The 27,037-nt window shown below is 39.0% G+C and overlaps 1 protein-coding gene across 1 annotated transcript in view; it reads left to right on the forward strand.

Annotated features, from left to right (window-relative positions):
- Positions 1 to 27,037, forward strand: part of LOC308064570 (vesicular inhibitory amino acid transporter-like) — a gene marked incomplete at its 5' end in the record, with an annotated part of 35,848 nt that continues 8,811 nt past the window's right edge. The window contains one exon of the mRNA XM_080389205.1: positions 1 to 27,037. This exon is cut by the window's right edge and continues 8,811 nt beyond it. Coding sequence (XP_080245331.1) covers positions 1 to 1,200 — 1,200 coding nt within the window.

Genomic DNA, 27,037 nt, shown 5'->3' on the forward strand with positions numbered 1-27,037 from the left:
TGCCTCGGGGATTTTGTGCTATCTTTTCTTTCTCTTTTTTCTCTTCAGGGAATATTTGTCCTAGGATTGCCGTATGCTCTTCTCCACAGTGGATACAGTGGCCTATTTCTTATTATCTTGGCTGCAGCATTATGCTGTTACACAGGCAAAATTCTAATTGCTTGCCTGTATGAAGAAAATGAAGATGGACAGCTTATAAGAGTGAGACACACATATGAAGATATTGCGAATGCCTGCTGCAAAAAACTATCTCCCAGATTAGGTGGCATCATTGTCAACATGACCCAAGTGATGGAACTGATCATGACATGTGTTTTGTACCTGGTTGTTAGTGGGAACTTGCTGTCACATAGTTTTCCATATGTACCAGTGACTGAGAAAACTTGGTCTGTAATTGCATTTGTTATACTGCTGCCTTGTGTATTTATCAAGACTCTCAAAATTGTTTCCAAACTCAGCCAGCTTTGCTCCTTGGTCCATTTCATTATCATCCTTGTAGTGATGACTTACTGTCTCACGCAAATGCATCAGTGGTCCTGGGCAAAATTCAGACTCTCCATTGAGTTTGAGGACTTCTTAGTCTCTGTAGGGGTGATCATTTTCAGTTACACTTCGCAAATATTTCTTCCCACACTTGAAGGTAACATGAAAAACCCAGGGGAATTTAGGTGTATGATGAATTGGACTCACTTTTTTGCTTGTGTCTTGAAAACAACCTTTGCACTGACTGCATTCTTGACCTGGGGTGAAGAGACAAAGGAAGTTATTACTGACAACCTGCCATCATTTCTTGAAACCCTAGTGAATTTGTGTCTCTTAACCAAGGCTCTTCTTTCTTACCCTTTGCCCTTTTTTGCAGCCACAGAAATTGTGTATACTTGTATTTCTAGAGGCAACCATTCTAATTACACATCTCCACTGTTTGCTCTGGGTGTAAGAGGCTCATTTCTCTTGTTAACTCTGCTGATGGCCATGTTCATACCACATTTTGCCTTGTTGATGGGTTTCACAGGCAGTATAACAGGTGCTGCTATGACTTTTCTTCTTCCTTCTCTCTTCCATTTAAAACTGAAATGGAAAAAACTATCCTTCTTAGAGATATGTGCAGATATCTCTGTTTTTATTTTGGGTTTTCTTTGTAGTCTTGCAGGCATAGTTTGCTCAATAAAAGGGCTGCTTGAGGTATTTGGAGGAGTGTAAAAATATTTCCTAAAAGCCAAATAAGGCCCAAATCTTATAAACATTTTACCCCTTTAGTAAGTATATAACAGATTTTGTCACTAGGTGACATTAAGCATATGCTTAAATATTTGCAGGATTAGGGTTTCAACTGTAAAAATATGTGACTCTAAGCAAATTGGAAAATAACCTTTATAGCCAAAAAGTACAAAATTATCCTTATTTAAAATGTTGAGAGAAAAAGAGTTAGAGATGGTTTAGCATGAAAGTAATTTGAAACTAATCCTATATGGTTTTGTTCATATATGACATGCACATCCTAAAATGGTTACTGCAAGTGATTCCACCAACTTAACCAGAATTTCTCACGGGGTTAGGTGCTGTTCAGCCTCAAAGGTATCAAATCTAGCTTACAGGATATGGTAGAGTTTGAGAGAGCTATCATTGCAAAGGGATGAAATGTAATCTCACATTATTGGCAGAATGTAATTCAACATGTGAACAGAACAAATCAGTGTATTTCATTATTTATGTAAGTCGAGTTCTACTAGTTGTTTTTTAAATGAGTAGGCCAAAAGAGAACTCAGTTTACAACAGCTTTGAAAGCCTGCTTTTATCATGAGTTCAATTGGGAATATAGTTTGAGTGGAACAGGCATTCTAACAGCTCACAGCCATGGAAAAGGGAATTTGTTCTGAAAGAAGCTATAGCCAATGACTGCAGCATTTCTGCAAGTCTTAATTCCTAAGATTCATGCCTCTGCAATGCAGTTATTCTATTGGTTGGGTTACAAGAAGTCTCACTGGTAACATGAAAAAGTTAATATGCAGTTCACTTTCCCTCTTAGGCAGGAAATTTCTTTGATCTGTGTATTTTATCTGATGATATTAAAAGCTCGATGAAGTAAATCAAGTTCAATAAGCAGACACACAGTTAACTTCCTGTATGACTTGCTAGATCTTTAGCTTTAAAAGATATTGGCTTAATAAAAAGATCAACTTTGCAATGTATTTCACATTAGTGATAAAACATTGACAAGAAGCAATCTAATCAGAGTACTCTAATGAATACATATCATCTTATTGTACTAAATCGATGTTATATTAGGTAAAGTAATGATTTGAAAGAAGAAAGTTTACGTTTTTGTAATGAACAATTACACACAAATTCCTACTGTGTCATATGAAAAATTCTTTGCATGTCAACATAAGACTAGTTTATAGAGTAAAAAGCCTAGAGGTAACTGCTTGACTAAACAATTTTTCTAGGTAGTACCTTAGCATTAATGCTTCTGTCCTGCATGAGCAACAGTGACCTCTCAAGGCTAATTTGCTGAATGATAAATAACATGCAATTAAGAGAGGAGTTCTGCTAAGCCTTGTATATCACCCTGTTCCTTTCTTTGTTTCCTAATGTATGTTTGTCATGTGGAATAGTGATGAAAAATGTATTACAACAGATTAATTGTGTAATAACAAAACTATTAAGAAAACTGAGGAAATAACTATTATCTTAGAATTTATATTACTTCTTTGGTACCATGGGTCAAATTCTGCACTCAAATCCACAACAGTTTAATTTATTGATATTAAGGTTTGTACTGGAACAAACAGGAGGCATGTACTTTTTTAAAGAGTCTTTATTTTTATGTAAAATGTCAAAAATACATTACTCATTGAAGTACATGAAAGCTTGTTATTACCCTACGACACAGTCAGAAGGATATTATTACTTGGATGATGTCAATGAAAGGGTATCATTATTTTTTGTGTGGAGAAGTTTCACAGATAAACAAACATGCAAGAACAGTATTTGTTCTATTTAACCTATATAAACATCTGAGGACAGAGGGAGGTTGTCCAAAGAGTTGTGCAAAAGCTCTCAGATACTTAAAAACTTTCCACAAACAATTCACCATTTTTTCCCATCTCCTACTTTTATTTAATGTATTTTCTTTCAAACTCTTCAGAAATTCTTGGGTCTGCCCCAGTGCATTTGCTGTTGAGGAAAGCCTGGAATCAGGATATAGACTTTATTGCATGACAGTTTTAGGGATTCCCTGGCTCATCAGTGTCACTGAGAACTGGCTTCAGCTGGACTTTCTTCTCTCAACCTTTTCAAGAAGCCAATGCCTATTTCTTTCAAGCCAAGGATGGTCATTCCACCCCACAATCATGCTCTCTCACTTATGTAAGATCTTTCCTACAAAGGAAGATGATTCATGCTTAATAAGACATACAGTATTAATGTCCTTGTTTAATCATTTACATAATCACAGTTAACATCAGGGAACAGCAAGGACTATGATTAACAATACAACTGTAAATCCACGAAACTGAAAGTCATCCAAGTGCAAGGCCTTGAGAAGTCACTTAGCAGAGGCCACTTGATTAAGAGAGAAAACATAGTTCAAGATTCCTTTTTTGTGGCCAGCACTCAGCAATTTTGAAGTATGTCATTGTTGTGGGACACAAAAGCTGTATGAGCTTCCTTTTAAAGCCATGGCCAGACATCTTCATGAGAAACTATCTTCTGGGGTCAAGATTAATTGAACCTTCCAACTCAGACAGGCAGAGATACACTTACACACCCTACAGTTCAAACCTGAATGTGGTGCTCAGCACATGATAAAGACAAAAATAAATATTCATGATATCAGGCTGACTCACTGGATTTCATTTCCTAAAACAGACAACAGCATATTCTATTAATAACATATATAAAATATTTGAAGTGTCTATATTAGACATTAAAAGATACCATCTATAGAATATGTTCAGAAAACCTAGAAAGGTGGCATTACTATCAATTACAAACCAGGAGGCACTGTATTTACCAGTATAATGACTATTGGGAACTTTTGTCACTAGATTCATACTACCAATTGTTAGAATCACTGAAGGTAGAAAAGTAAAAGACTGGCTAAATATTTATTATGCTGGCCATTCATGGATTATTCATTGTAATATGATAGTATTTTATCAAAATTAATTCTGAAAGCAAACAACCAACAGTAGTGAACATGAAGAAGATGCTAAGGAACAAATTACGTGCTGAAATAAAACATATTCAAACAGTCTTGCTTCATTTATTGTGCCAGCAAAAGTATGAGTAAAGGAACCTGCTTCCTTTCAGCAAGAATATCACAGGCATTGCCCAAAGTGCTTCTTCCATTCTATAGGGATTGTAGCATCAACACCAAACCCTAAATTTCTAGTTTTGACAGTCGGTATGCAGATTTAAGTCAGGTTACTCTAAAATTAAAATGCAGGCTTAACTAAAGTATTTCTTGCAGGTAAACTGAGGAACTTCAAGTGTTTATTTATGAAGGCTTTCAAAAGCTTAATTCTGAAGTTAGTGTGAAAACCTTGCTCTCACTGACTCGGTGGGAGTATAATCATTGACTTCAGGCTTTAACATCTGACCAAGGCTTTAACATCTATAGTCCATTAACAATGCCTAATTTACTTTTACACCAAAGCTTGGCTGTCACTTTAGTTTGTAACTAGAGGGGTTTTTCCACATTATCACATCCTTTCCTTTTTTTCCAGCAGTGAGATAAATGTTTTCCTTGTTGATACTACTAAAATGTTAGAGACATATCAGAAAAGCTATTGGAAGAAGTTCTTGAGGCTGACACTGTTTCATTAACTCTTTGTCCTTGATTATTCACTTAATTTTTATTTTGTGAAGTGAATTCTGAAATACATATACAAAATTCATTTTGCATTAGCTAGTTAGTCTGCATATGTGGTTGTACAAAAATGGAACAAATAAGATGCCCTGCAGACATTTCATTAAATCAATTTTCAATTTTCAGTATTTTTTTTCAGAACTGCAGTGTTTAAGAAACTGATAGCTGATTTCTAGAAATCATTTATCCAGTTCTTCTGCATTATAATTAATTATCTGGATGATATATTGGTCTTAGAAAATATTTATCTTCCAAAATTGAGTAGAAAAGGAAATGTATCTCAAAAAATATTTTGATGGTATGATGAGATTCAGTTGTCCCAAGAGCTCATGTGTTGGAAAATTTATTGTGTTCTGTAGTAGCTAGCAATTAATTTGAAATACACGGTTTGAAAACTGAAAACTACTGAAGTATTTTTTTCCACTGGTAAAGTATTTGTCAAGCCATTGCCACTTTGAAGTTAACTGTTTTTCATTCTTCCATGGTGTCATTACATTTTTATGTGGTCACCCCTCAATCTGCTATTATATTTGTCTTCACACTGTCTCTTTGAGGAAGGGAGATTCCAGAATCTTCATTTTACAGTTACAAAGCCAATACTCAGAGCATAGATTAACCCAAAAGGGAATCCCAAGGAAGTTCTAGGTTACTACTGTAGCTTAATAACATAGCACACCTTCCTGGTGATCCTGATAGTCAACACTTGGGCTTTTTTCTCTTTCATCCTTCATTTTATCTGCTCTGTTGGTTTGTGCCAGGATAACATGAACATGTATAACACATGCCCATTACGCAGCTTAAATATTTAACTGAAACCTGCCTTTCCCATATAACTTTTTTGTCTTTCAAGGTACAAATATAAAGAGATTCAGGTAAATGAAGTAGCTAAATAAGTATATGTAGAGGGAAGAAGCAAGTGATATGAAAGAAAAAAGGCACATTGGAGAGGAATTATAGAGTAAATGCAGCAAAAAGGCAAAAGGGGAGAGGAGGAGAGAAAGTGTGGTGAGGGAGTGGAAGAGGAAAACTGGGAACTAGTAAAATTGAGAAGTTGCCAGCAAGTAAAAAGGAAAAGAAAGATCATAGAAAAGAAAAAGCTCAGAAGGAGAGAAAGGGAAGGCAAAGCAGGGGAAATCATCTGATGTAAGAATAACATTGCCTGTAAACATTTTCCAGTTTTGCACAAGCAGTAATTCAAGCTCCTCTAGTTGATGTAAGTCGATATATTCTGTGCATGAACAGTTTTCATTGCTTTCACTTGCCCAAACCTCTCATGAATTCAAAACATTTAAAATAAAATCCTTCTCATTTCTCTGGAATTATCACTATGCTTAATGTTTTCTGTTTCCCAAAGGAATTTGAAAAAAATGCTAAATATATAATATTATAAACAAATTCTATTTCTCTGCGTATCCTTATCTATTCCTATTTCTAACCTCTCCCACAGCACTGTTTCAAAGATATGCACTGCTCCTAGGCAGTTATTGCCTTGCAGCCCCAAAGCCAGTGCAAAAAGACCTTAAAATGGAGAAAGTCCTCTTACAATGATCACCACAGAGGTGGTGACCTGACCCTCAGGCCAGGGTCAAAGCTACTGTCCCTGCAGAACTCCCAGTTTGGGAATAGTTTAGGATCCACTTAGGTGTCTGTTACCAAATCTGGTCAAACAGCAGTTGGGAAAAGGTAACACTGTACCTTACCTCTCTTGCTCCTCAGGTAACCCAACGCGTAAAATGGCAATTTCTACTAGGCTACAATTTAAAGTATCCCTGTGAGCTCCTTCATATGGTAATAGGGACCTAATTAGCCTGTCAGTTCCCCCAAAATCAGGAATGTGTGGGAGCAAGATCCAGTTCCCTCCAGAGAGTATGGAATACACCAGCAGGAGATCAGGCTGCCTTTGGATATAACCTGTGTACTAATCCAAATTCTGCATGGATGCTTCAGAGAAAAGATTTGCTCCAACCTCAAGAGGTTTTACTGCACACTTTCTGTGCTAAAGCACTAATAATGGCATAATGATAAAAGATAAAGGATTTATTAATATCTAATTAAATAAATAAATGCAATAGGAAAAAGGGTGGGCTAAGGAACCTGAGGAACAAATTTGGAATTGACTGGAGAAACAAAGCAGAAGAAGAAAAAAGAAACACTAAGAATGCAATGGAAAAGAAATTGAAAGGTATAAGGTTAATCTTAATTTCACTCTGTGCAAAACTGAACATAATTTAAATAATAGCTGAAATTTAAGTATTCCATCAAGGTTCTTTTACCTTTGTCTTCTGGCTTCAGCAATAGATTTGAAAGGGACTGAGTTCAATAATTAAGCCTTGCATCAGGTTCTTGTGTCATGGGCTACCATTTAAAATGCTGTTTACCCACAAGGCTCTTGACACCATAAAATTGTTCCTACTCAAAGTGGAAAGCAAAGCAAAAGCAAAACAAAAAAGAAAAGTAATAATTAGCAATGAGTGCAGAGTGTAGTCTACATTAGGCCAGGAACCCAGAGAACACAGGACACAGGGCTACAACAACAGGTTGCTGTATTGTCAGTGCTTTAGCAATGATCATCAGTTGTAATAATAATGTAATGAGCAAAGAGAAGGTGAAGGCAGAAGGATTAAAGGAGAGCACTCAGCACACATAAGCCATGCTACATCTACCAAATTCCCAGTGCAGCTGCTTCAGGGATACTAAGCCTCATGCAGACAGCTGCAACCCCTTGTTGCCATCTGTGGCTCGCATCTCTGGTGCTACTACTCATGACAATCTGCACAGTTGCGAAGGCATAACCCTCCATCAGCAGAAAATATCTGCTCCCACACCTGCTTGCAGGGAGCATGGCTATCACCCAATCCATAGGATACAAGGGCTTTCCTGAGATTTAATCAGTTGTTAACTAATCCTAGGAGTGATGGCTAGAGAGAGGAATGTCTTGCCAGCTGAGGCATCAGATGGGAACCCAATGCAGGCATTAAGTTATCAGTTTTATTAGACAACACTAATCTCATTGGTACAGACTTGCTAATTACACTTCAGGAGAAAGTTTTATTAGGAATGGTGTGATGGGAATCTGAAATGGGTCAAATTTTAAAGGTGGGTCAACATAAAGCAATCCAAATCAAAGCTAGGTCAAGCTTTGTGTGAGTGTTCCCAGAACTCCTGGAGCACCAGTTTCCAAAAGCTGTCTTATTGGAGAGCAGGAACTTAAACAAACAGTGAAGTAGATCACAAACAGATTTATAAGCAAATTTCTCCTCTGTCTCAGATGTCATCAGTGGGTAGACCCATTCCTTCAGTCTCATCCTCAGTCCTGAAAATAAGAGCCTTACTTGGTTGCAACAAATTCCACTGTCTCTCCTTGTTCCCCAGCAAAAAAAGTTTCCACCACAGTTAAGACCCAGTGAGATGTCTGCTCCCTGTTCTTGCTGGATATCCCCTCATTCTCTGCTTGTGCTGTTCATCCCTGCCTCTCTCACTTGCACGTCACGTGTGTTTTCAGCAGCTTTCACAAAAGAAACAATTTCCCCAAACCTCCACAGCTGCTCTTAAGCTGGTGTAGCAGCCAGGGCAAGGGAAAAGTCAGTGGGCAGCCTTCTCTCCTAGTTCAATGGTGCCAGTTCAATGTGCTGCTTTTACATGATGATCTGCAAACAGCTAACTAAAGTCATAGGCTGCTTAACACAGGTGGTGCATTTGAATTAAAACAAAAAAGAAGTGAATGCTCCCATCTTCTTTCTGATCATATCAGTCATACGCCTTGTTATTGTAGGCCTAAAGTTAATCCTCTAGGAATGGAAGTCATGCAAAATGAGAGAAGTTGCTACCAAATAAAATATATCTGCTTTAGTTATTGCAGGTAAACCCAATCTGAGCTTGATACATTTCACAGTGACTATGTGAATGAAACAGGAGACAGACATGTGAGACAATTCAAATCAGTTAAGCATCATGGGGTTTTATGCTTTCAAACTCTGTTAGTCACCCAAACAAACAAACAAACAAAAATCAACATCATGGAAGTCTAATTGTGAATCTTGCCATACAGAGATCTCCAGGCCAGTGTGTAACACATCAGTGGAGTCAGGAGTACAGCACAGCTATTTTCAGAGCACTGGAGCAGCACCAAACAGAATGAGACAACACAAATTACAGGAGTTTTGAGAGCTGTTAAGGCTATAGATCTCAAAGAGGGAAGGGCTAGATCAGAAGACCTGAAGAGGTCCTATACTCCTATGATGAATGAACAGCTCTGAAGGACACTTCTTAAATAAATGTCTAATGCAAAGCGCCATCCCTGGATGTTGTCCACCCAGGCTCATCTTGCAGATCCAAACCCTTGAATTCAAGGCTCCAAGCTAAGACTTACTTGCAGGCCTAACTTGATTGCCTACCTGGGAACAAAAGACTAATCTTGATTTTCAATGACACTTCTATTTTAACTCCAGCAGTTGGAAATGCAGTTATTTGGCGAGTCCATCCACTGAAATGTGACATCTTACTTGCTGTCCGGCTTTTCTGTCAATGCAGCATTTTATCCTAAGGCCTGATTAGGATTCTTTTAGGGTGATTGGACATGCTAAGCTTCTGGAATAGTGTTAAGCCAGTACAATTGAAAGATGTTCTTAGAAGAGATCTAGCCTCTTAAAGACATATGGTTAAAAGGTTACATTGAAAACCAAAAAGTCTTTCTGCCTTCATTTTTCAGGTCTATGGGTTTCTTCTTGGCTGAACCTGGGGATGTGGCTCTGAGACTTTGTTCTAAAGATAGAAGGGAAGCAAAGCCTTTGCATACTGACTTTGTATGGTAGAAATGGTGTATTACAACTGAACATAGCATTTTAATGCCTGGCTGTACTGTATTTTACTGCTTAATGTTATTAAAGCTACTGATAAAAGGTTGCCTGATCTCAATGGTTAATTTCTAATATATAATACATAATATATCATATATAAGAACCAGTACTTCATTCACCATTGAACTGAAACAATCTTAGAATATGTAAAGTGCAGGATGGAATTGGATAAGACAGGACAGGTAAGAAAAAATAGTTTTGTGTCATCCTGAAACTGGACACCATTGATATTTTAGGAAGGGGCAATTGTAAGACAATAAGTATTGCTAACATTGATCACATTGAAAAGTATGATTGAATCACAATATGATCAGAATCTTGTTTTTATGCAAGAATGGCTGTGTAGAGTAAAATTCAGAAATTATTATTTCATTACTATTTAGATAATTATTTAATTACTATTTAGAAATTATAGACCTAAGTCACATTTATTTCACTGAAGGTTCCCACCACCTCCACCCCCTTCCCCCCCGCCCAATTAAATAGCAGAAGCAGGGAGCTCTGGAGGGAGAAAGGTACAACAAATCCATAAACCAAGGCAGAGGACTTTGAGGGAATATGGAATTTCCCTGCCCACAGTACAAACCATAATCTTTGAAAACCTTAGCTTTATGGAAAAATACTATTTCATTCCATATAAGAAACCTATAATATATTCTACTTTTAAGCTCTTGAACAAAAACAGGTGACAAAATCATCCAGAGCTGTTTTATGATACAGCCTACTATATGAAAGGCAAAACAGGGAGCAATCTGCTGTTTTAATGACATGCTCAGAGCAAATGCAATATCTGCAGCTTTAATAAACATTGACCCTTTAACTGAATGTGCCCTACAAACACATTAATGCCCATCTGGGAAATAATCCAATGAAATAATCCAATCATACCAACAGGGAACGACTGTTAGATTGGCAAGTGAGGGCTCATATACTTTGGGCTGTAGCAGACTGTTCCCTATTAGCTTGTTGCCAGAGCTGTCCACCTTTCAAAGAATTTGTCATCTTTTAAAAGCAACTTGAAAAAATGGTTGCCATTAAATGAGTCAAACCAACATCACTGTGAAACTAAGCCCTCTTGGGCTGCACAGGCCTTAGTTGGAAGAGAAAAATGTAAACCGAATTCCTCTTTCCTATCTTCACCTTTTGCTTCAGAGTGCTTTTTTCCCAGCAAAAGAGAGTTTTGTTGCTATTGTTTGCCTTCTCTTTAGCAAGTATGCTGAATGGGGGCTGTGGTTAGAGAGAAAAAATAAATTTAATTGAGGAGATTCTTCAGAAAATTTATTGAATCCAGAAAATCTCCCAACTGCCTGGAAGGACCCAGCCTGGCCTCAGAAGCAAAGGCTTACCCGCTTATCCCCTCTGAGACTCAGAAACCATGATGAAAATTTTCTCTCCGTTTACCACACTGATGCTTATTGCCATCAGTTGTGACCAAACCACACTGAGAGATTCAAAACTTCTAATTTTGATGTTATAATGGGATACAAGGTTGTATCTGGCTAGCGTCTCATAGCTGGGTGAAATCTCTCTGAATCACTGAGACCCAGCCAGACCAATATTGATCATTGTATTAATTTAGAGCTACTGCATCCTGATAGGTATCAGGAATTTTTGAAGTGCAGAGAAGGGGTTACGCTGCTGGCAATATAGATCTACTGGCATAAATATAAAGGTGGCAAAAAAGTAAAGAGAAAAAGAGATTAACAGATAGGTGATTTGCCCAGAGTTGGAGAAAGAATTTTTTTCTATTTCCTGCCCAAATAATCTATTCATTCTTCCTATAATAGAATACTTTGAAACTGCATGTATGGATCACTACCTACTGGTCCATGTAACTTTTTTTTAATATGGATTGTCACCAAGGAAAAAAGTGAGATCAGACTCTAGTGATTTGATCCACAGCAACTGGGGGCTGCTAGAAAAGTTTGCATTCATGCTAGGTTTTTTTGTTTGATTGTTTGAATGTTGATTTTAGGAACTAAAAAACATGTAATTAATTCCTGTAAGTGTTCAAGCAACATCCAGAAGGTAGTAGTTTGCATTCATTTTTACCCTTAAAAAAGCAAGGCTTGTCATGAACGTTAAATGCTTACCAGCAAAGTGCCAACTTGTGAGGGAGCATTTTATACCTACTACCTTCATCAGGAACTCTGTGTGGAAGATGGCCATGCTTAAGGCACATGAAGATCACTTTCTAAATTAAAATTCCAGCCCTGGTCTGGCACTCATAAATCCCTTTCCTGTTAAGAGTGGAACTGTGTAATGTATACAGATACTGTGCCTTAAAAGAGAACTAATTTTGTTCCATGTTGAAAAGAAATCCAACTACAGGAAAGATTTAAAATTTTTGATTTCTTCTTATTTTTCACCCTCACTCAAATGATACCTGGGCACAGATTTTCCTTATGGAGATTTTGGAATATTTTATTTTTGCTCTATCTTCTCTTCAAAATAATTCCACAGAATTTCACACATTTCCTCAGAGATACGATTTTGTGTGCAATTAATAAAAGAATTAATGTATTATTTCAGGCCAACACTTTTTTTTTTTCCCATTTCCTCAAGATCTGATGAAGTAGTTGCCTTCTTGAGAGGCCAAATATTAGTAGCAGCCATGCCATTCCCTTCATACCTAAAATCTAGTCACAGTCATGCCTAAGAGAAACAGAAGATTCTGGCTGAGACTCTGTCCACACACCAGGGCATAAAGGACTTCAGAAATGAACCTTGAGATCCCTTATAAGCTTGCATGGGGTATTCCTATATGGAAATGAGGGAGTATAAGTATAGCTTACTGTATAAGATCAGAAGTCCATCCAGAAATGTAACACCTCTTTGACAGTGGACAATAACAGATATCTTGGCAACGACAACAGTGGAAAACCAAAGCCAGAATACTCCAATACTTCCCCACAATTATTTTTCAATCTCCAGTGACTAGCAGTTCATCAAATTCCTGAATAAGAGGTATTATCTTTATATGCATAGTATCTGGTAGATTTTTCCTATGTTAATTAGCTTTCCAAACAGCTGTACAATTGTACTATCAAAATATCCTATGGGAAAGAGTTCCACAGTATATCTAATTTCATTCATTTTCAACTTACCCTTCAAAAATATCATCTGAGCTCTCACTAGCTATTGTAGGAAAAACTTCGTTGGCTGTTCACCTTCTCCAGGCCATGTAAAAGCTGTAAAAAATTGTCTCTCTCTGGCTGAACAGTCCTAAACAATTTAGTTGTTCCTCTTATGGAAGTTGTTTCATCTTTTTGACCACTGTTTTTGTCCTTCTTTAAATCTTTTCTAGTCCTGCCCTATCCCTTCTGGGGATGAGAGATAGGAGGGAAGACCAGAAATGTAACACAGTATTTGGAAGTGGACATAGCTTGACATGCTGTTTTGTTCTCTAGTCCTGCAGTAAAAATTTCCTTCTCTCATATTGGTAGCATTGCTCTTGCTGTGGTGGCCCAAGGACATATCAAAGCAAGTGGCTTGGAAATAGAAGTAATATGTTTATCAGAATAAATGGAAAAAAACCCCAACGCAAACCAAACAACTCTTGGCATGTGTTTTGCAAAGGAACACATATGCTGAAGAACAAGTGCAAAACCTAAAAATTGTCTTATTTTGTAGCTGCTTCTAACTTTTACTGAACATGAAGCTGATGTTTTTACAGAATTATGTTACATGTCCAAGACCTTTCTTTTCTGAGCGGTAGCAGCTAGTACCAAGTTATCACCCTGCATGTAAATTAGGATTATTTTTCCACACGGTGTGTTACTTACCTAAATCAAAAGAACTGGTCTATAATCCCAGAATCTCTAGTTGAGTTTGTAAAAAGTTATTGTCAATAGTTGCCACCTTCTACATCTTTAGTATAGAGGCAGTTTTCAGGAAGACAGTAGTTCAGCTATTTCATCCTCAATCTCCTGTAGATCTCCTGGGGAAATACCATATGGTCCTGGCAGTTTGCTACTGTTCATTTTGTAAATTTGTTCTATAACCTCCTCCACAGACATTTCAGTTTAAAACAGCTCCTCTGATACGTCCTTGTAAAGACGACTTCTGGAGTGTGAATCTCTTCGATCTTCCAGGAGGAGGAAACTTGCAAAAAACCCCTTTGTCTTTTCTGCGGTAATTTATCCTTTCATTGATATGCCAATTGACCTTAATGACTCCAGGGGAGCCTCCCTACTCCCCGTGGCTTTGAGGAAGAGTTTGCTGTTAGTTTTTATGCATTTAGCAAATAGTCCCTAAAACATTTATTGTTGGCCTTTGATTTGTGTCGTTATACTTAATTTGCCACTTTTGACTTCTCTTTTGCTTGCTTGGACAGGGATTCAGGTTTTTTGAAGGATACTTTCTTACCTATTTCAGCGTTTTTTAGAATCACTTTCTGTCCAAATCAAGATAATAAAACTATATATTTAGAGGGAAAAAAGGACAAAACTATTTTGTGACTCATTGTTTAAAAAAAAATATTTTAAACTGTTTCTTTTATTGTCTTCACCACTTTTTAAAGACTGATTTATTAATTGCTTTCCTTTTTGCCATGTCATAAACTTACTCTCAGCTCATTTATTGTTCTGTACATGCTTTCTGTCCCTCTGAATTCTTCCTGGTCGTAATTTGGTATAAATTGCTGCATCTCTTTAGTCTCTGGCTTATTTTTTTCCATTGGCTGGAATCCATGGGGCACATTTTTAGGTTCACCTGTCTCACATGCTGACTGCAAATGCTAAAAAGTCAGATAATTGTAATTAGCATGCAAACATTAATACATCAGAAGAAAATTGCATCATGTAAGCAATAATTTTTCTGAGCTGATCTACAGAGTTTAAGTATATGCTATGATCTACACACTTAAATGAAAATCGATAGACAGCAATGAAAAGAAAATACCTCCGGGAGATTCAGGTTAGACTGAGAGCATTCTCTTGGGGGAATGCAAACATTTCAGACACGAACAAAAGCCATTAACTGAGAGCTGAAAAGGAACAGAAGTACCAAAAGTTCTTTATAGGAGGCTTATTCTGTCCTGTATCCTGAGCACCCTACAGATAAGCATCAGGTAGCTTAACGTTTTTCTTCAGTTGGCTTAGCCACAGAGAAGAATCGCTGTCCCAAGAAAACATGTGTGAAATGTCCAGCATAAGATGACTCACCTACTTCGAAGAGAAGACCTATAGATCTTACCTTTATCAGAGCAACAGAAAACAAATTTTCAAAGGATGGAGTGTCTTAGATGACTGATGTAATGAATTACTTAATTTTCTGCTGAAGGACAAGGCAATTTCCTGTCTAGACTGTATTGTAGAAGTTTTAATTTTCAGCAAGCAAAAGAATGGCTGTCTGTGACTATTTTCTGTTCACACAAAGCCTGCAGAAGGCTCTGCAAGTTTTTAGAAGTAATACTGAGCTGACTTAAAAACAGGATGCACAATGAAACCCAACATCCTGCTCTCTTCAGTGTTTCTGTTGAGAGCAGAGAGCATTTATTTCCAACTTATAAATTGAAAAAAAAAAAAAGTGATACTACAGCTAACCTTGCCTCAGGCCTTCACTCACAACCTCAAGGCTGCATGACTTAATTGTGATACTCTTCTATCTGTTATATCAAATTAATAGAACTATTTGTGAAATAAAGTGGCTTTTGAAAGTAAAGGTATCACAATTTGACTGATAGGTTGCTTCCCTTGGTTGGCCGTTTTTGTCTTTGTTGTTAAACTACAATTTGAAGGATAAACTGAAACAATTACTTTTGTTTCTGGACTGGATTTGATTCACTAAATATGCTATTACTTTGCTAACAAGTTCATTATTTCCCATATACTTGTTACCACTATATATTTGTTATTAGGTACTTGATGCATCTCTGGTATAGGGAAATCACCTTTTTTAACGTTAGTCTTGGTAGTTGCTTGGAACTATTGATTCAAAAATTGCAGTACTCCAATATATCTTTGTTGGTAACATATGTTCTCCTAATGGCATAACATAAAAAAATGCCTCAAAAGCCAGGTGGCTTAGGAGCACTGTGGTCTTGCTTAAAGACATGCATACTCCATTTCATTCAGACTTCAGGAGCTGATTTTTATGTCAAACCAGTACGATTTTCAGAAGAAAAGCCAAAGAGAAATATTTGCCATTAATCTAGGGCTGAAGAACTGAGCAGTAGAAATGCTCTGAAATTTCTTATGAATGCTGATAATATACAATAACTATAAGTAGGTGCTACATGGAAAATTGTTCATGCTTTTCAAATGAATCACACTGCAAAGCAGTTTCTTGCATAAAACCAAAAAGTCATAAGCAACCTGTGTTGGAAGAGGTGTTGTCCAGTCTCCTGCTCATAGCAGGGCCAAAGTGGATCTCACTCTATCTTTTCTGCATCCTGAGCTGACGTACTCAGCTCTTCATTGCCTCTGCCCTTCTGGCCTCGCAGCTCTGCCCCCTGAAAGGACGGGCTTGGGGACACGAAGCACTGAGATGGGGATCATGAATGGAAAGGGAAGAGGGACCAGACGGGATGGCAGATTCTGCCAAACTCTGCAGTCCTGGGAACAACAACCTTTGTCTCAGGAGCCAAGGAAACCTGCGCCGGGGCTGCCTCAGAGCTGTGCTGGAGAACATCCCCACAATCTAAAACGTGGTAAGGAGGTAATTTTTTTCATTGCTTCAGGGATCTTTTTTTTTCTAGCATATTACTTTATTTAAAACCTTAGTAGCACAGTGTCACATACGCTTTGTTAAGTGAACTTCATATGAGATGAACTGACAGGTTTATAATTTAAGTTTTGAGTTCCTTTTCCATAGGAAGGTTTTTGCTATTCAGTAGGTTCTGTATTTCAGCTTTTGTTTCCTTGTTTTTGCAATAATTTAATTTCACAATTAGAAAAAAGAAATCCCACCAAGGGTTTCATTGTAGTACCAAGTGAGGAGGGGGGGGGGGGGGCGCGGAAGAGAGAGAGAGAGAGAGAGAGATCACTGTTCATCAAGGTTTTGAAATCCCATCCTGAAATGGTTCTTGCCATGCTGCTACAAAAAATCTGAAAGAGTCTTTCATCAAAAAATGTGGAGTTATTGGAGTTAGTCTATAGACACTGGACTATACAAAACATTTTAAATGTTTGAGATGGAGACAATTACATACTTGACAGTACTGAACACACATTTGGCACTAAACAAATACAGATCTAATTCTTGACATGTTTCATCAGTCCTATTCAGAAAAAATCTTTTGACTTTAGTGAGAAACGTACTGGAATAAAAAGCATGTACAGACTTCAGGGTCTAACCTTATATTAACAAACAGATAAAATGTCCACCGTGTAGCCATTGGTAGACTAGGACAGCTGGAAGGCGAGTAGCTCTCTACTATCTCAGCACAAGCAAAGAAGCTGGATTTCTGACTGTAAAAGTATTTCTGCAGCTCTAAAGATCAAGTTGAAAGAGAATCTGAGGTTTTCCAAACTTAATTACTTTGTTTGGTTATGACAGAAGGGGTAACATAGGCTGTCAGCATACATCTCAAAATTAAATCTGCATGCTATGTAAAATAATACTCTCCTGCTTCCATGACACTACTGTGGACTTCCTGAAATAAGATATGACAGAAATAGCACAGTTAATCATATTCTGATGTCAGAATTTTTCAGAAGAGGTGATTTTAAGAGCCAGACTTTCGACACTGTGTACAAAGTGAAAATCCTTTCCTAGTTATAACTTTCCTTTTAAAAAGAGAGATCACACTAACGAGCTACCTATACACATCTCACCCTTGTATCACAGCTGCAGGAACGGTAGTTGCTTAATGCCAGAATGAACGTGGCTGCAATTACCTGTGGAATGAAAGCTGAACTATGGTTGACTGGTACAGCTCAGATTTCTACTCATCTTCAGGCCAAACCTGTTCAAGGCAAATTGATTTCAAATTTCAGAGTTTGTAGGTTTACAGGTCTTTCAAATATTATTTCAAACTGCCTGCCTGCTAATGCAGTGGTGATACAGCATGCCAGAACATACTCCACGTGCTGAAAGGTGGCAAGGGTGTTAAAAATATGGTGCTGTGTATGCAGAAGGCAAATTGGCTGGTAAGTCAGTGCCAATGACAAGGCTTTACCTTGCATTTAGCACATCGAGACCTTGCCTGGGCTTAGCAGTGCTGCAGCAGCTCCAGCATTCCAGTGGCAATGGTATGTTTTGCAGCTTATGATCACAAGAAATAGTTAAATTATCCTTTTGTCTTGGTGCCTTATGCAGTCATTTAAATCCGCTCCATTGAGCACAAACCCGAATTAGAGCAGTGGTGGTGCAAGTACACACACCTACACCAGAGCAGGGCAGTTAGAAAGTTTGCATCCGCTGAGTCATCTCAAGAAGCTGCCACCCCTTCCTCCCCAGGCGCTTGCTCCCAACCCCATGACTTTCCCACCACCACGCTGGCATGAGTATTTCTACAGCCCAAGGATCCAGGAATCTGTGCTGGATCCAGCTAAAAAAATAGGCCTTTGATGCTGGGGTGGGATTTATTTTTAAACCAGGTCAGTTCCCCCCACCGTTCCCATGCAGAGCTGTGCAGGCTCCGGCGTTCGCGTTCGCACAGAAAGCAGAGGCAGCAGCACTGCCGCAGACTGTCAGATCGCAGCCTGAGGGGCAGTGCCTTGTTCCAGCAAAAGGTGCGTCCAATAGTCGAATACCAATTACAGAAAAACCTGTCAAAACTGGAATTACATATGACGTTTCCCATAACAGCAGGGAAAATTACTGGAATCTCTCACCGCAGGCAGTAGTCATGTGGCCGATACCATCGCCCCTCACATCTCCAGACCTGCATTCCTGCAGGCTGGCATCACTGAACTTACATTCATGTGTAGAAAATCTTGTAAAACTCCCTTAGGAGAACAGGCATGCACGTGTGCACACACATACATGCAAATAAGTGCATGCTTTCCACCAGAGGAAGACGCCATACAAAACCTTTGAGAGCTGCAAAGCTCTGTAAGACTGTTGACAAAAGGTTGGAAAACAAACCTCAGTCACTTGTCCACTTTAGCCTTTGCATTCTGACTGACTGGTTGTGAATTTCTGCACTTTCAGAAGGAAGAAAGGCATAGTATTTTATGTTGCCAAAAACCAGTGCAATGCTCATACTTAACTGCCATTTCCCTGACCGCACCACGTATTTTATCCTCTCTGCATGAAACAGTAGTAGTACATTAGGTGTGTTAGTACAACACCTGTCTTCAGTAGGAGGGAATATAGGCTCTTGTGTTGCGTTGGGAAAAGGCTATAAATTAAGCTAATTTAACTACCAGCCAGCCAGTTTGAAGAAAATACCTGTTATATAAGTAAAAACAGAAACTAAGGAATAACCAGTGCATTATCATGTATACAGAATTTTTCAGCCATCAGTATTCATTTTATCCTGTACTAGTTAGTTTTCTCTTCTATGTTAATTCAGTTCTGTGTCTTTGTCAGATACAAAGCTATATGCAGACATATATGTTTCATCCTGATGGCAGCACAGATGATACTAGATGATACTAGTATAGATAGCAGTATACAATATCTCTGGGCCAGATCAGAAGCTGGAGGAAATTGGCCTCAATGTATCCCTGACAGTTTATACCAGCTGAGAATCAAGATTGTTATTTCTATGTGAAATGGAGTTTCAAAGACACATCAGAGCACTTTTATAAAATGGTTTAAGTTCCTTCAGCAAAGAATAGTCTTTATACTCACCAGCTCTCCAGTAGGTAGTTTCCTGCTTTTTCTTCCACTTATTCTACGCTGATCTTTTTCTCTTCAGTTTTTGTGATACAAAGTTGAATTTGACTTGCCGTGTTAAGATGGTTACTTAAGGCACTTACAAATAGATCTAAAAACTTATTTAGGCATCAGCAAGTAAGACACCTACCCAGAACTGTACTCTCTATAGCCTACACAGGATCATTATACACTCCAGATGATTATCAAGAGATGTCATACACTGAACCTGGAATTGTCTATACACCAAACCCCACTAAGTCCTAAGGAGTATCTGAAATACCCACCTCTCTAACCATAGAATTATAGAATGGTTTGGGTTGGAAAGGACCTCAAAGATCAGCTAGTTCCAACCCCCCTGCCATGGGCAGGGACACCTTCCACTAGACCAAGTTGCTCAAAGCCCCATCCAGCCTGGCCTGGAACACTTCTAGGGATGGGGCATCCATAACTTCTCTGGGAAACTTGTTCCAGTGCCTCACCACCCTCACAGTAAATAATTTCTGCCTTATATCTAATCTAAATCTACCCTTTTCCAGTTTGAAGCCATTCCCCCTTGTCCTATCACTACAGGCCCTTGTAAAAAGTCCCTCTCCTGCTTCTTGTAGGCCCCCTTTAGGTACTAGAAGCTCCTATAAGGTCTCCCCGGAGCCTTCTCTTCTCTAGGCTGAACAATACCAAGACTCTCAGCCTGTCTTCATAGGAGAGGTGCTCCAGCCCTCTTATCATTTTCATGGCCCTCCTCTGGACTTGTTCCAACAGATCCATGTCCTTTTTATGTTGGGGGCTCCAGAGCTGAATGCAGTACTCCAGGTGGGGTCTCATGAGAGCGGAGCAGAGGGGGAACACCACCTCCCTTGACCTAAATGTTCAGGATCTAACCAGGACTCACAGTCTCAAAACCTCCACAAGAAGGAGCCCTTACTTGTAGGTTTCTTAAATAACTCATTCTCTCAGGAAATAGACATATTTGGTGTGACACCTCCTCAGTTAGAGGTTTCAGACCTGCATCTCCCACCACTAAAGGAAGTGCTCTGGTCAGGGTAGCGAGGCTGGATGGCGCAGCTGGGATGGCTGTGTGTCCCCTGCACTGCTGGTGGAAGCGGGGCACTACACTAAGGGACACAGTCCCTGTGGGGCTGGGGGCACATTGCTCTATAGTTGAGAGGTAAGGCACACAACTGTGGGAGAGGGTCCAGGGGAATTTCCTCCTTCCTGAATCAGTGATTCCTCATTTTGTGAGGGACTCCCAGCCTGCCAGACGTGCCTATTCAATGGGGTACCTCAAGGCAGCAGGTCCTGGAGCCTGGCTCACTCTGCCTAGAGCACGGCTGCTCCAGAGCAGAAGTACAGGACTCTGTGCTATTTCCAGGTCTAACAGAAAGACAGGAACTCACACTATATTGGGTGCCTTCAGAACTGGGAAGCAGTCTGCACAGGAATGTTTCTGAAGCAAGATTTTCAATTTGAGCTTTCTCATTTGAGACCTATTCACTTTCCATAGGTAGATACCTTCATGTAACAGGAGACTGAACGGCTTGTTTTATGATCTAGATTAAAGAATTTTATTTGTCCATCACACATGATTTTACTACCTTTGGTACCACATTTCTAAAAAAAGATTCAGTGTTTTATTTTTTATTGGCCTGTGCTCGTTACATGAGAGAGCCATTTCTCAAATGCAATTAATGACTTGCCCAAATCCTTCTAATTTCTGGACTTATGCTAAAATGTTTTAAATTCTTTAAAGTACTAAGGTTCACCAAAGTACTTGAGCACATTTGAACCTTAAGCATACTCTCAAGGCAATCTCTTTTTAGACACACTCTTAAACAACACGGTTTAAGTGTATGTTAACAACTGGTTTGCTGACAAGAGGATATACTGCATCAGATCCCATCCTGATCTGGTTGATTCCAGTATAAAAGGAGATCATAAAAAGCAGTGACTATTGGATTAGGCTGTAACCTCGCTGCTTTGAGACTAATCTGGGAAAAAGTATGATGCGTTTAGTTCTATAGTAACTTCTTCCTTACATGTTAAAATACAAGGTATTTTATATTACGAAAAAGAATTTGTACCCTCAATTTCTTTAATGCAATTTCATTACTAAAAAGAAATAAAACCAACAACAATATACAGGGAAGCTTCTTTCACTTTGGAGGTCTAAAACCACTTAAAATAATTAATGATATTAATTTATGTCATCTTTGTCAAACATATATATTAGAACAAATTATTTGCCGTGGCCTGTTTGGAACAGAATGATTAATCTCAGGCATGCTGGCTGAGATCACTGACACAAGCTGCACTGACAGTACAGCACCATTTATGACTTGAGAACATTTAAAGGCTTCTGATAAATAAATGGGGTGTTAGATTAATTAATACTTGTGAAGAGCTTTGACTTCCTAAGATGAAATGTGTCAAAAGTGCACATGCTTATTTCTTATTATTTTGCACTAATGAAAGGCAAAGAAATTTACAGAATTGCAAACAAGTGGCTGTTAAGCAAGGGTTTTAATTAATGCAAAATAATGGGAATTTTCTGTACTATGTCTGGAAATATCTGCACATGCACCAAACATTTGGGTTTCTATGCACAGCTGTTGATCTCTGACTGGTGCTGGGCAAGCACTGCTCTGGAAGGCAAGCTCAGAGGGAAGGCTTCCTAGTGAGGAGGCTGCTGCCCTGGTATGTGATGCTAAACCTGGATCCTGCACCATGGACTCTGATGCTACCAGAGGCGTCATGGGCTTCTTAGGTCTACCCTCATTTCTCCTTAGCTACAGCCCAGTTTTCAGAGGAAGCGTAAGAGGTTCCAAGTCTGAATTAAAGAGACTGACCTTTGTATCTGAGTGTGCAGTTTTCACCGCAGGGTATGTGGATTTAAGGTATGGATTTTACAGTCATTTTATGTTTGTCTACGGCCAAGTCCAAAGAACTATTTTTGTCAGTCTTCTCAATGCATTAATAATGTCTGTTTTATTTTTGTAAAAGATTAGATTTTCTCTGGAGAACACAGTCACATGTTCTTTTTCCCTTTCCCACCCCCCCCACCCCCTCATTTCAAGGTTCAGACAGTAGGCTTCACCTTAGAGTGCCTGTTTTGTACACACAGATAAGATATACTAAAAAGATAACAGACCATCACATCATATCATCTAATCTTGTCATCATTCTTTGAATTCTACAGGATGAAGGTGAGAATGGCTGTAAAGCAGGCTGCCTGTGAACCCACAGTCCACCTCAGAACTGATAGTCTGTGCATCTGGATTCTGAGACAAATGTGGGGTGGTTTTTTTTTTCATTTTTAAAGTTTTTCTTAGACTATACCAGAGACATAGTACTCGATCTTCAATGCTGGCTCTCTTCGACCAACACCACAGAAGTTATGGAAACTTCCTGTCCTTGACAGCACATACCACTGATGTGGTCTCTGTTTCTTTACCATGATGTGTATGAGATACAATAGAGATTATAACCACTGATAGGAAGCAGACCTTGCTTTTGTTCACTGCTATTACGCTTGGTCTTCCAAGAACAGTGCAGGTTATTATGCTGCATTTAAACTTGAAGAGGTATTTTTTCTAGAATTTAGGAAGGTAACAGGTGGCCAGTGCAGTCTACTAGACAATAGAGTTTTGCTCTAGACACAATCTACCTCCTAACTGCAACAGTCTGGGGAAGATCAAAATAAAGGTGAAAAATTCCTAATACTCACTGTAGAGGGAGAAAAAAGGCTACAACTGCTTTTCTCAAAATACCACAGATACGTTTTTATCTCAGTTAGGAAGAGGGAAGAATTTGGCAAGCTAGCGTACAATGGCCTGCAAAGAATTTACTGCCTGTACAGAAATTTCCCACAGGGAAAGTTCAGACTTTCAAGAAGAAATCCTGCAGGAAATAGCTCCTTATCCGCCACAAGCACCACTCACAAAGTGAAGCTCTGTTGCCAAAGGAATCCAACAGTAGAGAGAAATTTCACTTTTATAGAGATTTTCTTACCTCTTACTGTTTTCTGCAGATCTGTGCAACTTTTTGTGTATCTGTGGGTTAAAGGAATCTTGGCACTTGCTGTACCAACAGCCTAACTTTCAAGCTTCAGCTCTGTTATCTAAAACCCATTTTCTAACTGCAACCTAGCTATTTATATATATATTGATCCTATATGGAAAGAAAAATGGCCAGTGTAGTTTCAAATAGCGCAAGTGCTCCTTCCTTTGATAGATTAGTCAACAGAATAGTAGATTGCAATGTAAGATTTTTTTTTTTTTTTTTTTTCTCCTGTGGGTTAATTTTGCTCAGTTTTGTTCAATATTATTAGAATTGTTACCACTGCATCTGATGTATGGTCTGTGATAGCTCACTAACAGAGTGCCTATCATGTGTGTATGTGTGCATGAAGATTGGCTACTTTATCTACTGTTGCATATCAGATTTAAAAATAAACATGGAGCATTGCTTCTCTTGCAGCTGCATGGACCACAGGCTCTTATTTCATCCTGAAATCTTTGGAAAGGTGAAGTCAACAGAAGGTTTAACCTTCTGAAGTTAGGAATCTTGATTTCACAGCCTCATTGCTTATAAACTGTGTTTGGAGCATGTAGGGTTGCACTCTGAGCCACTCTGCAATCATACTGTTGAGGTTATATTAGGGTTTGGTGAGCACAAGATTTGGCTGCAAAATTCCAAAATCTTTAGCAGCCTTTAGCTCTAGTAAGACACGGTAACATTAGCAATGACTTTCCACCGTTATATTGGAAGCAGGTTCTCCCTTGTGTGTCTTATTAAAATAATATATAACCAGACATAGCCTCGCTTGCAGAATTTCATTGCCACCTTGTTCATGCTTTTTCATGTCAGTCCATTTTCCCTCATGCCACTGGAACTCATTACTTAGATTTTTTCTACAAGTTGAGTGTTTATGAGGTGAGATACACTTCAGATTTTAAGTGGGAAATTAATTAATTAAGAGTATTCTGCTTTTGAAAAAACACTGCTTTTTTAATCTGGTTTTATGTCCATGTTTTAGACCCTCTTTTCTCTTGTAGTGTAATTACCAAGACCCGAGGGTGTCACTTTAGTTCAACTAAGGATGCTGGAGGGTACCACTTAGTTCAACTTTTAAGCATGAAGATCACTAACACTCTCTCATCCTATCCACTTAAAGTCTGTGGCAAAACTCTTTGTTGTCCACAAAAATCAGTAGAATTTGAAAGTCAGGCATTCCCTGTCCCAAATTATGGCTTTTACAAAGCCTGATCACGTTGGTTTTCTGGAATTGTGTCTAATGCAAGCAAAAGGCAAAGGAGAGACAGAAGTGATCCCTCTAATTACATCATTAGTGCCATTAGAACATTTACCTGCAAGGAAGGCACAGGCCTGGGTACAATCTTGATCTCCATGGGAAACTGGCAGCTCCAACTGCACTTGGCAATACCAGGATATATGCCACACCCCTGGCAGTAAGGGGAGAAGCTATTTCCCACTACTAACTCTCTTAATGCCCAGTAAGTCAACATACTTAAAATGCACAGAGAACTTTCATTCTTGCTTGATTGTTGGTCTCTTAATTTGTCATTAAGCGTATTTTTCACTAGGCTATAGTGGTTTCCAAAGTTGGTCTCTCCTGCTCTCTTGCTTGAAGATTTTCTTTTGTGCATAGATGTGGAAATGTGTTTGGTCAGAGAGCATGAACTGCAGCCCACCTGACAGGACCCATAGACCTCCTTGCTCGGGAGGTTTGGATCGCTCTATAGCCCGTGGTTAACACATTTATCTGAGAAACTGAAACAACCTTCAGGTTCCTGCTTCAGGAACCTGTCCAGGCAGACAACTGATCTGTACGTTGCGTGCTGTCCCCAGTGATTACTCTCATCACAGTACCATCAGCTCGCAGATGTAGTGAAGAGGGAAACAGCACATCTCTGCTTTCTCTGACATAGTGAAGGGCTTGGTTCCCAGGTCCTTACCATTGTGCAGGATTTCTAGCTGGGAAAAATGCTCATCTCTGTGAAAGAAGGAAAGAGTAAGTCCTATTTCTGTCTTTGAGATTTCCTTCCAGTTAAGTTTTGTGACTGTACAGCGAGCCAAGGCATCTTAGAGCTGCTGCTTTCCCCAGGTTACAGCCATGTAACCGTTACTGCAGGCACCCCCCAAGCACCGCTCACACTGTGCTCCTCGAGTCCCTCTGCGAGTGGGGCTCTCAATCTCTTCAATTCTCTGCTGTGTTAGAAGTCACTGAAAATTATAGGCTTCAGATTTCTTCAGGAAGTTATGAAATGTTTTGGATGTCACGTTGCTCATCATAGGCAAAACCTTTGGGACTCAAAACAGAGTAGCAATAAAAAAGATGTTTTATGCTCCATGTTCTCTAATAAAAAAAGAGGTAATATCTGCTTTGGAATTAAGGTTTCAGAGAAGTAACCTGAGATGCTTCAGGGAAGGAATACAGATAGAGACATGTTGCTCGTTGGTAAGGTCCAATTTAAGCCGCAAGAGCAGTCTCACCACCGCAACAATTCCCAACACGAATGAGCTTCTTGACAGAGGATGGGTGAGGCCACAAGAATCACCATCTGCTGTCTCTCCACAAGACAGTTTACAAACCGTTTTGGGAGTCCTAGACTCCTTGAAGGCACAGTAAACTCCTCCTGACCTGGGGAAAGCCTCAGTGGAATATATTTGAGCCAAGACTGGCCTAGATTTCTCTCTGGTGCTTTCACTGTATGATTTTGTCTCAAATGGAATTCATGGGAGAATGAGCTATACTCCTTCTCCCTTCTATCTGAGATAATATCCAGGCCTATTTCCTTTAGCAAATAACTTCACAGAGGGAGCTCAACTTCCTTGTTTTCCAGATTAACTCAGGTTAATTAATAACAAATTCTTAGTCATTAAACTGAGGATAATTCCTTAGGGAAAAATCCCCTTTTGTTTCATCTCATTCTTTTATCATCGTCCAAAGAGAATTTCCGTTTCGTAATGACAAACTCCAAATAATTCTCTTTCAATTAAAATCAAAAAATCTTACCATACATATTTTCATACATTTGCCATTCCTGCAAAACTCTGCAGGTACCACCCCCCCACCTCCCCCCGCCTCCCTCAAACAGCCCCAACCCCAACAAATGGTGAAATCTACTTCTTTCACCTCCCCCTTCTCTCCTTACACAGACTGAGGACTATTCGTATCTGACATGTCAGCACAGGCTATGAATCAGGTGTTCAGAGATCTGAATCTAGATTTTGTATTCAGAGGCAACTCATTAGGGGAACCAGGGCATTCAGTTTCAAAACATACATTTTTCCCTACAGTACTTTTGGAGGACCACAATCAGGGAATACTTATGGAGTACCTCAAGTGAGTTAAAGTGTCCCAAGTTGCTTATTTGTGATCTCAGTTCAATAGATTTAGTGACAATTTGGCAGTGACTGACAATCTAGGTATTTAACCTGTCTAGACAGAGCATGGCGAAGGTCATGTTAATCAGCAAGGTAAATGGTGAATTTGATGCGCTATAGGGGCTGCAAATAT

This window comes from Falco punctatus (assembly GCF_963210335.1).
Source record: "Falco punctatus genome assembly, chromosome: 5".
Classification (NCBI taxonomy): Eukaryota; Metazoa; Chordata; class Aves; order Falconiformes; family Falconidae; genus Falco; species Falco punctatus.